Genomic DNA, 13,825 nt, shown 5'->3' with positions numbered 1-13,825 from the left:
GTGGGGGGGGGGGACAAAATAGCTCACTTAGATAGTGTGCTAATTTGCCATGTGCTTGACCGAGGTTTGAGTTCCATCTCATTGAAGAAAGCTTTTCTTTATATCTGTAAAAGTCAACCTGGATCCATGAGGCCCTGAGAGGACAAAAACAAAAGAAGGGGGAGTCGAGGCGGTAGCCAGTCTGTTAAGCGCACGTGGCGCAAAGCGCAAGGACCAGCGTAAGGATCCGGGTTTGAGCCCTCGGGGGAGTCGCTTCACAGGCGGTGAAGCAAGTCTGCAGGTGTCTTTTTTTCTCTCCCCCTCTCTGTCTTCCCCTCCTCTCTCCATTTCTCTCTGTCCTATCCAACATCGACGACATCAACAACAATAATAACTACAACAATAAAACAAGGGCAACAAAAGGGAATAAATAAATAAATATTTTTTTAAAAGTCATGCGGGTGAGACAGTTTGTTTTTTGTAACTTCTAGTTACTCTCAGTATAGCTACTTCTGGCATCTTCCCATCCACATTTATAATCCTTTGTTTACCACAGTCCTAAACATACCATGGAAAAGCCACACTTCTTGGCCCTGTAGTGTTCTGTGTAAGGTTAGACTGCACAGGCTCAAGGTATCTCAGGAACATTTCTGTAGAATGAAGTGCTCAGATTTGGCTGCATAGAATTTGGGCCAAGATTCTGCCTAGCTGGAGGTTGTTTCTGTTGTTGATCTCTGGATTTCCACCCCCTTTTTTGGGCTTTTCAGCGGTTTTAGTGAAGCTTGCTGAAGGTTCAGCTGTTAGGAAAAATGGTTGTAATATACACTATTTGTCCTGGATCATGATAATGACACTTAAGCCATCTCACTTACAGCACTAGTAATACCACCAAAATACCTTCTTAACTTTCCCATTTCAGAGAGAGTCTTCTTGTTTTTATGTTCCAATGTAGGTAAAAACTGTGATTCACAAAATCAGTACCTCAGATGAGATCTGCAGCTTTCATCTGAAAATTGAAATACAGGAAATCGAAGGTAAAATAGTATAATGTATAATGTAATTCTGGGCAAACATAAAAAATATCAGGGAGCTTCTCTGGTTAGGAAAAAAAATGGATAAATTTTCTATGCACCAAAGTAAAGGACTCTGGGGCAGGGGGTGCGGGGCGGGTTGTGCTCAGGTCCTGGAACATGATGGCAGAGGAGAATCTAGGTGGAGTGTTATGCGGAAAATCAAGAAATGTTACACATGTGCCAACTACTGTATTTTACTGTTAACTGTAAACCATTACTCCCCCCCCCCAATAAAGAAAAAAAAATCCTAGTAGGCAGGGAGACATCTGTGTAAGTACTACTGCCACTTACTGTGATAGAGGTAACCTTAATAGCAGCTGGAGGGGCCAGGCAGTGGTGCACTACATTGAATACACATATTACCATGTGTAAGGATCAAAGTTCAAGCCCCCAGTTCCCACCTGTAGGGAGAAAGTTTCACTAGCAGTGAAACAAGCCAGCAGATGTCTGTCTTTCTCTCTCCTTACTTCTTCCTCCCCTCTCAATTTCTCTTTGTCCTGTCAAGTAAAATGAAAAGAAAGAAAAAAAGAACAAAAAAGAGTGGTGGATTTGCCATACAGACACCAAGCCCCAGTGTTAACCTCGGTAGCAATAAATAAATAAATGGAGAGGAGATAGTCAATAACTGTTTAACTAAGCTGTGCATACTATTGATCAGGAAACTCTTTTGACTAACTACTATTTTGCATGTAATTATGATCTATTATTTTGGGGGTGGGTGGACAGAGAGTCCACATTATAACAACATAAACATATAGTCCAGGTAACAGGGAAGTGGGGAGGGAACAAGGCACTTTGCCACTGGATCAGGAGATATTTAAGTGGAGACAGGTGGCGGCCATCCCAGCAGTTTCCATCTGTAAGGAGGAAGGGGCCACTTCTCCTGGACAAGGGACCTCGGAAATTCTCTCTGAAGAAAGCTCTGGGTCACAGGCAGTCGAGGAAATACCACACCTTTGGCCTCATTGAATGACCAACTTTATGTCATAAGCTAGAGGTGTATTATCAGGACCACCTGTGGATTCACTTTAGTTTTTGTTGTTGTTGTTTTTATTGTTGTTTTGTTTTTAAGAGTGCAACTAGTTTTTTAGTTTCAGAGCCTTGTATCAGTGTTTCATTTGGGACACTGAATTTCTCTCATTAGCTGTTGGCTTTCAGTCCCCACCATTTCTGTCCTCAAGAGGATCTGGCAAATGCACACCACTCTGCCTCCTTCATCAGCTTGATCTTTCTACTAGTTTGAATCATTTTTATGATGTAGTGTCAGAGACCAAGCTCAAGATCTCACCCAGGCACTTTATTGTTGAGTCACCCCCTCAGCCCAGTTTTTCATATGAGAGAGAGGCAGTGTTGGAGAGAGCAAAGTACTGCTCCACAAGTCACTGGTTTTGCCTTGGTGCTCTCATGTGGTATGAGGAATTGCAAAGTAGATGCTCTACTGCTGAGTCACCTCCCCATCTCCCCTTTTATTAAATTTTATTTTTTAAAATAAAATTTTTAATTATTATTATTATTATTTTGCCAGAGCACTGCTCAACTCTGGTTTATGGTGGTGCCAGGGATTGAACTTGGGACTTTGGAGCCTCAGGCATGAGAGTCTCTTTGCATAACCATTATGTTTAACATAATCTACCCCCTGCTGTTTTAATTTTTATAATGTTTTTTATTTATTTTTTTAGAGACAAATTGAGAGGGAGGGAGAGATAGACAGGGAGAGAGACAGAGAGACACCTGCAGACCTGTTTCATCACTCATGAAGCTTTCTCCTTGTAGGTGAGTTCCAAGTGTAGACCTTGGGTGGATCCTTGTGCACTGTAATGTATGCACTTAACCAGGTGCACCACCGCCTGGCCCCTCCTCTTTTTAAAACACAGATCTGGGACTGTTTCTCCTCAGCTGGACTGGTTGTCTCTTACACAAACAGTCTAAAAGCAAATCTACTTGCGCAGTCTAATCCTCCTCTGACTGTGACCTCAGGATCAACCAGTGTCGTACCTACTTCTCTCTCTGCACCAACACCATCTGTGTATGGCTGAGAGACCTGTTCCTATTGCAAAATTTCTGACTACTAGTAAAATCAGGCTTCTGTTCTTTCCTGCAGCCTCCACAAAAAATCATAATATATATTTACCTAAAATGACTTCTTCCTTGTGTTATAAGTTCTTCTGGATGTTTATAATACAAGCATATAAATGACCATTAATACATAGAAACTGCTTAATGATTTCTTGATATTACTAACAGACATGATTATAAATTAAAAGCAATCAAGCATGCCATCTTCAATTTCTCAGATTGTTGTTTTGGCCACAACACCATTCAGCTCTAGCTATTGGTGATGTTAGGGGCCAGACCTGGGGCTTCTCTGTACAAGTCCTCTACTCTTATAGCACCAGGGTTATCGTTGGGGCTCAGTGTCTGCACTATGAATCCACTGCTCTTGAAGATCATTTTTTCCCATTTGTGTTGCCCTTGTTGACCTGGTCGTTGTATTTATTGTTATTGTTGTCCTTGCTGTTGTTGGATAGGACAGAGAGAAACTGAAAGAGGAAGGGAAGACAGAGGGTGAGAGAGAAAGATAGACATCTGCAGGCCTGCTTCACCGCTTGTGAAGCAACCCCCCTGCAGGTAGGGAACCAGGGGCTAAAACTGGGCTCCTTACCCGGTCCTTGTGCTTTGCTTCATGGGCACTTAACCTGCTGCGCTACTGCCCAGCCCCCACAGATTATTTTTGTGTCTGTTCAGAGACCTGCCCACCAGTGATTCCGTTCTGACAAGTTCAAAAACCACTAACATGGTTTGCTTTCCTTTTTATTTGCTTGTTTGTCATATGTACTAGCATCCAGCTACAGAGGCTACAGCAGCTCTGAATACCAGCGCGTAGTAGCGTGTGCCAGGTGAGTCATTTCCATGACGGACCTTATAGTCTTCAAGTTCTCACCTTTTTTTGTCATGATATTCTTTCCTTCATTAAAAACAAAGTACAGTCCACATATTACCATGCGCAAAGACCCAGGTTCAAGCCTCAGTTTCTCACCTGCACAGGAAAAGCTTACAAGCAGTGAAGCAGTGCTACAGGCATCTCTCCGTCTCCTTGTCTATCGCCCTACTCCCCTTCTTGATTTCTCTCTGTCTCTAGCCAAACAAATAAATGAATATTAAAAAGAAAAAATAAGATGGGGTCAGCATTATAGCTCACCTGAAAGGGTACTGCTTACTTTGCTATGTTTGCTACCCAGAGTCAAGATTTGCCCTGACAACATTGGAGGAAACTTTGGTGCCTTGGTATCTTCCCTTCTGTCTCTATCTCTCTCTTTCTATATGGAAAAAAACAAACAAGCAAACAAACAATCCTGGGAGTCGGGCAGTAGTGCAGCGGGTTAAGTGCATGTGGCGCAAAGTGCAAGGACCGGCATAAGGACTCCGGTTCGAGCCCCCGGCTTCCCACCTGCAGGGGAGTCCCTTCACAGGAGGTGAAGCAGGTCTGCAGGTGTCTGTCTTTCTCTCCCTTCTCTGTCCTCCCCTCCTCTTTCCATTTCTCTCTGTCCTATCCAACAACAATGGCATCAATAAAAACAATAACTACAACAATAAAACAAGGGCAACGAAATGGAATAAATAAATAAATAATTTAAAAGCCTATACTGGGGAGACCCTGGTGACAACAACAAATAATGTTATGATGTCCATAAGGTGCAAAATTGTCACTTTTTAAAATGCAGAACATAAAAGGTATTCTTAAATAGTCACTTCCTGTAGGGGGTAGCTTTGTTTCTACTTATATGTTGTTTTCCCTCCTGTTTTTAGCCATCTAACTCAAACACTATATATTCTTTCTATATTTCATAAAGGTATAGACATTACGTAATAAGTACTAACCAAAGAAAGAATAAAAAGATTCTGTAAGCAGAATCTATAATATACAACTATATATTTTTATTTCACTTTTATTGAGGTAATATAAGGCTCAGGGCTACAATTTCACATCTTCCCCAAAATATGTGCCAGAACACATTATCCATCATCCAAGGACAACTCCTACTTTCTTACTTAGAAAAATCACTTTTATACAATAAAATTTCTGGGCACTAAAATAGCCACTAGTTTTCATCTCAGGCTGGCTATTGTATTCAGTAGCAATTTAGTTGTGCGACCACCCAAACCTCTAACCTCACCTCCTCTAGACTAAAAACCACTCTAGTAAACCCTCTGTGGACTAAAGCCAAGACTTAGATTCATATTCTATTGCTATTAGATAATAAATCATCACAAAGTTAATAACTTAAACCAAATTTATCTTATGATTCTGGAAACCAGAAGTCCTAAAGCCATGGTGTTGTCAGAGCTGTGACCAATCGATCTGGAGACTCTAAGGACGAATCCATGTTTTTGTTTGTTTGTTTGTTTGTTTGTTTTTTGCCTCCAAAGTTATTGCTGGGGCTCAGTGCCTGCACCATGAATCCACTGCTCCTGGAGGCCATTTTTACCCCCTTTGTTGCCCTTGTTGTGGTTATTATTGTTGTTGTTGATGTCATTCATTGTTGGATAGCACAGAGAGAAATGGAGAGAGGAGGGGAAGACAGAGACGGGGAGAGAAAGACACCTGCAGACCTGCTTTACTGCCTGTGAAGAGACTCCATTGCAGGCGGGGAGCCGGGGGCTCGAACCGGGGTCCTACTCAGGTCCTTGCGCTTTGCACCATAAGCACTTAACCTGCTGCGCTACCGCCTGACTCCCCATGTCTTTGTCTTTTTCCTACATCCTTGGTTTGTAGTCCCTTCTATCTTCAAAGAACAACACGGCATCTTCTAGTCTCACTGACTTTCTCCTGCTTCAGTCATGGCATCTCTTTCTCTGACTTCCTTGCTTCTTTCCTTTGTGAAAGACCCTTGTGATTGCATTGGGCTCTTCCATGTAACCTGCAATGTTCTCCCTTTATCGAAATCCTTAGCTTAATCACATATACAAATCCCTTTAGTCAGGTAACATATTCATAAATTCAAAGGATTATGACATGGGCATCTTTGGGAGGCCATTTTCTCCTTACTGCAGCCACCATCCTAAAACATTTCTGGGAGTAGAAACTTTTGAAATTATGTATGTGTACCTTCAAAATCACACACTATGAGTCAATTAGTGCCAGAGCCAGGTTTCTGCCCTTTGTTTTTCCCTTGATCCTTCATATCTCCTGTGTTTTCTTTCTATTAATTCTTCTTGGTCTCAGTAGCAGTCGTTCCTTTGACTTGTGTCTTGTATTTTTTTTTTAATTTATAACTGCACATGATGCTAAAATTCTTTCATGGATTATGTAGCCACTCCATTGAGTTGTATAAAAGATTAAAGCTGAAAAATATATTAGGAACCCTAATAGTAATCTCCTTATTTCATAAAGAAAAAATTAAGGCCTAAAGAGTTGAAGTAGCCTGCTGAGTTCTCACAAAATTAGAGGCTGTGAGCCTGAGACCCTGACATACAGCTCACTTTCTGAGTCATTTCTTTCAATCAGGCTGATCTGACAGTACTGATATAAAGAACAGCAAACTAATTTTCACTGATTCCTTTTCCAGTCATTTTCACCTTTGTCTGTGATTCCCATTTCAGTCACTCTCTTGTTATAGTGGTCAGCCCACTCGCCACCTTCACCAATCCCTTAGCCAGTTTGTGCTCTCTGTTTCCCTTCAAATACCCTTCCTCATTCCCTAACATCTTACCTATAAGCTCAACATTTCCTGTGATCTTTCCTCCTAGCTGCCCTTCCTGCTCTCTTTTGGGTGAGGGAGCATGATCATAGTTGTCTTTAAATCCCTAACACTTGTCACAAGATATGTGAGCAAACTTGTCCTTGGCAAGATAGAATCAATGCATATGAATCATCAGGGGAGCATTCAGAGTGGACACAAAGAAGAACTCTCTGGTGGTGTACCAGGAAGTACTCAGTGAACTTCAGAAAATCAGCATTTTTTTTTTGGCCTCTTTTATAAAGCAAGGATATTGGACAACCTGATCTCAAAGTTTCTTCCACTTCTAGTGTTCCATAATTCTGCTATATGTAACTAAAAAGGGACTCCTATCAAAAACTCATTCATTCAAATTTATTGACAGGATGCTGGGTTGTCAATACACAAAAGAAAGCAAACAGAGCTGTAGAATTGAATAGTCTACCCTTCAGTTTTTATAAACTCGGAACAGAATGTTCCAAAGAGCCAGGTGGGATATGCTTTTTGGCTCTGTGATTCTGAAGCTAGGGTGGATACATTCCAAAAGTAACTGTGTGCAGTACTTACTCATGTGAGAAATTCTTTGCATCAGATAAATATTCTCTCTCTTGACTTAAAAAAAAAATGGCAGCATCCAGTGTGTATGTTTGGAGGTCCTTTTCATGCATTTAGCTTTTTACAACCCCTCTGTTGTATTCATAAGAAAAGAAAAAAAGAATTTTATTTCTCCCCTTCACTCAGAACAAAATGTCTTTGGAAAAGATTGCTGTCTTTGGCAGCAGCCAAAGGGCTTCTTGAAAGGAAGGTTTCTGTTCCATGGTGGAAACGGTTGCCATGACAACCAGTCATCAAGACTTGGGCAACTTTTCACAGACATTCTCTACTCAGGAGGCCCTTTTCCATCTCTTTGACAGAGTATTTGCATGTGTGAGCAAAATTCTCCTGCTCACACTCACCCACCCAATTAAAGACATGTCCAGTTGTCACATTATAATTCCAACTCTCCTTATATTGTGCTCTAAATTGCTAATTGGTAAAGAATGTAGTTAGATTTTTTTGTAATCATACATAATGCTAGTATTACATTTATATCAAATATATTTGCCACACAGGTACATTCTACAATTCATTATTAGCATATAATATTTAATGAGATGTTTATAATTTATAAACTATATAAAGCTAGTGATTTTATGATATTTTATATTATGATGACAAATGCTACCTCTACAACTTCTAATAGGATTTGCTTTGTATATGTTCTGTCTCAATGTGACTGTGAAAGAAAGATCCCTTGTCGCCTCACTTAACTCACAATAATACCATAACACTTCCCATCTCAGTGACATACTCCTACAGATGAGATCAGTTCATTTGCCATCTTCGATGCATCTTTTCTTCCTTTAATCCTCACTACTGTGTTAGGCTCCAGTCTGACTCAGCTTTTGCAGAACCGTCCCTGTGTCCCTGCTCCAACTTGGCCCTGTTTTCAATCTTCTAACTCTACTTAATGGCAGCACCAAGTCTCTGCCACTCAAAATGAAGTTTTAGTCTTATAAAGATAAGTCTAAATACATAGGTTTTACTTCCTCACAGTCAAGTGTACAAATAATAAAATGAACTCTATAAAGGAAAATTATTTGTAGAAATTTCTCAAAAGAGCTTGGATAAATCCCATGTCTCCTAACTCAGCACTTAGGGTTTTTTTCTTATGTTATCAGAAAAATAACCACCAAATCTCCCATTTTAGCTTCTTTGCCTTTCTCTTGAACTTCCCCTACAAGTACAATTCCTAGACAGGTAGTTCTTGCAACATTCTTTTTTAAACTGAACTGTTGTGGAAGTTTTAGAAAATAGAAGCATGTGTGTGTTTCCTTCCAATATTTTTCCTGAACATGTATATTGAGTCTCTTTCTGATATACACTTCACTTCCTTCTTTGAATAATCTCCTTGAGAAAAAGAACATAAACCTGAACAAGTACCTTGCACTCAGTTTCAATGTCCTCAGTTAATTAAGAGCTTGAACAGAATGACTTCTGTGGGTCTGGGGAGATAGCATAATGGTTATGCAAAATATGTTCATGCCTGAGGCTCCATGGTCCCAGGCTCAATCCCCAGCACCACCATAAGCCAGAACTGAGAAGTGCTGTGGTCTATTTAAAAAAAAAAAAAAAAAAAAGACTTCTAGGGCCAGGTGGTGGCACATGTTACAATGCACAAGGATCCCCCCCCCCCCCCCGTCCCTACCTGAAGGGGGAAAGCCTCACCAACCATGAAGCATGACTGCAGCTCTCTCTCTCTCTCTCTCTCTCTCTCTCTCTCTCTCTCTCCCTCTCTCTCTCTCTCTCTTCTTCCCTCCTTCTCTCTCCCTCCCTCCCTCTCCCTATTCCTTTCAATTTCTTGCTGTCTCTATCCAATAAATAAATAAAGATAATAAAAAAATTAATGATTTCTATGACCTCTTTTATCTTCAGAAGGATGGCTCATTGAGATTACATCTTTACTTCAGAGAAATGAGTGTGTCAAAAAGTTGTACCAGTTGAATGAGTAAAGAATTACAGTAGATCACTCATAGCTCTACTACAGCTCTAAACTCCAGAGATTATGTAACACATATATTGTAGAGAAACTAATGGTACAAAAATGAAAGTCTACTAAGGGATAAGAACTTTTGTTAAATAATCCACTTACTTTTCCCTTTTCTAATTTCTTATTTATTTTAGCTACAAGCCCAGCAATCAGGAATCGTCATCTGGATCTTCCCATACAGTGATGGATATCGCTTTGCCCACTGGAATTGGTGCAAACGCAGATGACTTAAAAGCTGTAAACGTTTTATTTTAAGCATTGCTATAAATTTTGATTTTGTTTATTGGATTATTTTGTAAACAGAGCTATTTTCTCCTAATATGCCAGCTTTATAGAATCATTGGGAATTTTTTCCCACATCTGCCTAAGCTTTTATTTATTTATTTTCAGAATGGTGATATGTACTTGAATTTTCAAAACAAAAATGAGTGCACCTGATAACATGCCTAGACTTTATCAAAAAAAAAAAAAAAGGAGCTACTAGTCAGCATCATTAAAGAGCAAATCCAATGGCCATGGAAATAGCTCAGTGGTAGAGCACAGGGCTTGCATGTATGAGCTCCAAAACTCATTTCTCAGTATTGCACATGCCAGAATAGTGCTTTGACTTCTCTAACTCTCACTCATGAAATATATTTTTTAAAAATTAAATACTTAATCCATAGATTTATATACCCATCATCCAGCTGTCAAGTAAATGCATCTAAACACAAAGACCAAAACATAGATTCAAACTTTCTTCCTTTCTCCCTTAGTATGTGGAAGGGGTAGACCAACTACTAACTGACTACCAAATCGAAAATGGCCACATTATTCTGCAGCTGAATTCTGTAAGCACCACTTACTGCTATTCAAAAGTGTATGATACTGATAGATTCAGTCTAAAATTTGCATGCTAAAATAATATAAGTCTCTTCTCTCCTATAAATTTAAACCTTGAAATTGCCAGATTCCCTCCAGTGACTTCCTTTGTGTTCGATTCCGGATATTTGAGCTTTTTCAAGTTGGGTTCCTGAGTCCTGCTACTTTCACTGTGTATGAATACCACAGACCAGGTAATCAATTCCACTCTAATATTTCTTCACAGGACTTCTTTATATTCATTGCATAACCCTTTGAGATCCACTAGAGGTTTATGAAGTTTCTCTGTTACCTCTCTCAGGGCTCACTCAACATGAACATGCAAACAAGTTGTTTGACATTTGAGTAAAACATTTCACCTCTCAGACCCTTCATTTCTTCACTTTTTTAAGTAACTGGTAAAATTTATTTCAACTTTAAAAGTTTTTGCCTTTAGTTTAACTAAAGACTTTGCCTTTAGTTTAACTTTGGTATTCAGTTTTAGTATTCATTGCTTTTCACCCTTTTTTTTCCTTCAGAGAATTATTTACTCTACTTTGGCTTCAATCCTACCAGAATCAATTTCTGCTTCACCCATCAAATTCTTTTAAAAAAATCATTTATTTATTTATTAATGAGAAAGATAGGAGGAGAGAAAGAACCAGATATCACTCTGGTACATGTGCTGCTGGGGATTGAACTCCGGACCTCATGTTAAGAGTCCAGTGCTTTATCCAATGCCCCACCACCTCCCAAGCCACCCCATCAAATTCTGATTACATTATGTGTCAGCTCTATTGTAACAGTTGTCACACTTCATTTTATTTGTTTGCATGTCTTTGTCACCAGCCCCAGACAGAATTTAATTCTTATGTCCCTAGTATCTAACATATTGTTAGATTCATAGTAAGTGTCAGTGTTTGTTGAATGAATGACTCCATATTTGATCATTCAGCCACATCTCAGAATGTTTACTGAAAGTAGTTGACAACACAGATGATTCCATTTTAGAAAATTCTTAAAAGTATCCAAGTCTGACACTAATTCTAGTTCTAGATAAATCACATAGGAAAAAAATCTAACCCCAGGGAGTCAGGAGGTAGTGCAGCGGGTTAAGTGCTGTCGGGCAGCCCCCACCCCCTCCAGCCTCCATTACTGACACTATGGCCTATTTACATAATCATTGTTTTGCCTGATCTATCTTCTTTCTACCTGGAGACCTGCCCTGCCTTCAGGGTATTAATTAATCCCACCAGTTAAAACCTTCACAACAGTTGCTAAGGGAGTTTCTACCATTAGCCCACTCTTTCCTTTTCTCCACCCCCTTTCCTAGCCATTTCCTTTTCTGACTTGCCACTTCCGGTAAAAAATATAAAAGTGTGTTCTCTGATCAATAAAGATGCATTGCTTTCCCACTGTGCCACAAGTTCCTGGTTCCTCTCCCATGTAGCTGAGTAAGCAGCAGCCCAGGTTGGCTCCAGTGGAGTTCTCTCTAACCCAGAGAGCACATGCCTGGGAAGAAACACCCTCATGCTAGCCCAGCAAGTGCAGGTGGCGCAAAGCAATAGGACCAGTATAAGGATCCCAGTACAAGCCCCTGCCTCCCCACCTACAGGGGCGTCACTTCACAAGTGGTGAAGCAGGTCTGCAGGTGTCTATCTTTCTCTCCCCCTCTCTGTCTTCCCTTCCTCCCTCCATTTCTCTCTGTCCTATCCAACAATGATGACATCAACAACAACAATAATAACTACAACAATAAAACAAGGGCAACAAAGGGCCAGGTGGTGGCATACCTGGTTGAGCCCACGTGTTAGAATGTGCAGAGGCCCAGGTTCAAGCCCTCAGTCCTCACCTGCAGGAGGAAAGCTTTGCGAGTGGTGAAGTAAGGCTGCAGGTGTCTCTCTGTCTCACTCCTTCTCTATTACCCCTCTTGATTTCTGGCTGTTTCTATCCAATAAATAAAGATTTAAAAAAATAAATAAACAAAACAAGGGCAACAAAAAGGAATAAATAAATATATATTTTTAATTTAAATAATAATAATAATAAATTATTTTAAATTATTAAAAATAAAATCTAACCCCAATTCCTCCACTACATATACAAACAGATTATGTATTCAGATATGCACAGAGAGATAGATCGATTGATAACGGTATGTTATCCTTCTTCAACTTGAACAATTATAATAATTTCAATAGATTTTGTGTAGCAGTTTTATATAACAGCAACTTTCTCAAACTTATGGAAGAGCCAAATACTTTCATGCTAAGAAATGAATGTTGAACAGTAAAACTGCAAGCACAGAACCAAGTTAACAAAGGAAGATAAATCTGAGGGACATGCAGGACAGGAAATTTATAATTTAACCTTTCTGGGCCTTAACTATAGGCAAAAAATAAAAATGATAGGGAGGAGGCGGATTTGAAATACCTATTGCCAAGGTTCCTAAATAGAGACTCACTGATCAGTAAATGTATCGTGTACTAATCAGACCATTTCTCCTAATCACGATTTCTTTCATTACCACAGATAAGCAATGTACTATGTTTTACAGTACATCACAAACCAAACTTCAGAAAGTTTGTGAAGGAGCAACATGCAAATGTGTGGAAGGTAAGCTATCTAGGTTACATGCTTGTAACATGCAATCACTCATAATTGGAAGGCAGTCTAGGAGAAAGTGGCAAACTCGCTTCTTAAAAGAAGAAGGGGGGGCGGTAGCACAGTGGTTTAAGCGCACATGGAGTAAAGTACAGAGACAGTACAAGGATCCCAATTCAAGCCCCCAGATCCCCACCTGCAGGGGAGTCACTTCACAAGCGGTGAAGCAGGTCTACAGGTGTCTATCTTTCTCTCCCCCTTTCTGTCTTCCCCTCCTCTCTCTATTTCTCTCTGTCCTATCCAACAATGACGACAGCAACAACAGCAACAATTAAAAAAAAAAGTAACAACAATGATAAACAACAAAGGCAACAAAAAAGGGAAGAAAAAAAAAATCTCCAGAAGCAGTGGATTTGTAGTACAGGCACCAGCCCCAGCAATAACCCTGTAGGCAGACAGAAAAAAAAAAATGTAATCTCAACTGACTGGGAGCTGATTTCCTGAGCTTGATAAAGTTACTTCTCTACAACTCCTGAACAACCCAAGTGTTGACTATACAGAGGTAGATAAACACTGAACAGACACCACCATGGGGGTAATGTGGTGTAAAAAATTATTTTCACCTGGTCTTTTAAAAATTTATTTATAAAATAAAAAATATCAACAAGACCACAGAATAAGGGGGGTACAATTCCACACAATTTCCACCACCAGACTTCCGTATTCCCTCCCCTTATCTTTTTAATGTGACAGGACAGCAGCCTAAGAGCACAGAAGCTCAGGGTCTAACCACTAGCTCCTCTGTTACCCCTGTCCCCAGTTTTATTAAAGTATAATTGGTGTATAACATTGTGTAAGTTTGATATAAAACTATTCATTTGATACATTTATATATTGCAAAATAATTGCTACTATAACATTAACTAATACCTCTATTACATCACATAGTTACAATTTCTTTTTGTGGTGAGAACACTTAACATCTGTTCTCTTAGCAACATTTAAGCATATGATACAGTATT

At 39.7% G+C, this 13,825-nt stretch overlaps 1 protein-coding gene across 1 annotated transcript in view; it reads left to right on the top strand.

Moving 5' to 3' along the window:
- The window catches only part of C5 (complement C5), a 94,695-nt gene extending 81,542 nt beyond the window's left edge, over positions 1-13,153 (top strand). The window contains exons 32-37 of the mRNA XM_060200064.1: positions 932-1,013; positions 3,892-3,949; positions 9,494-9,596; positions 10,115-10,189; positions 10,309-10,414; positions 12,732-13,153. Coding sequence (XP_060056047.1) covers positions 932-1,013; positions 3,892-3,949; positions 9,494-9,596; positions 10,115-10,189; positions 10,309-10,414; positions 12,732-13,138 — 831 coding nt within the window. The 3' untranslated portion in view covers positions 13,139-13,153. The remainder of the gene's footprint in view (positions 1-931; positions 1,014-3,891; positions 3,950-9,493; positions 9,597-10,114; positions 10,190-10,308; positions 10,415-12,731) is intronic.
- Positions 13,154-13,825: the final 672 nt, after the last annotated feature.

This window comes from Erinaceus europaeus, chromosome 10 (genome assembly GCF_950295315.1).
Source record: "Erinaceus europaeus chromosome 10, mEriEur2.1, whole genome shotgun sequence".
NCBI classification, from domain to species: Eukaryota; Metazoa; Chordata; class Mammalia; order Eulipotyphla; family Erinaceidae; genus Erinaceus; species Erinaceus europaeus.
This window is presented reverse-complemented; position numbering and strand designations above follow the sequence as displayed.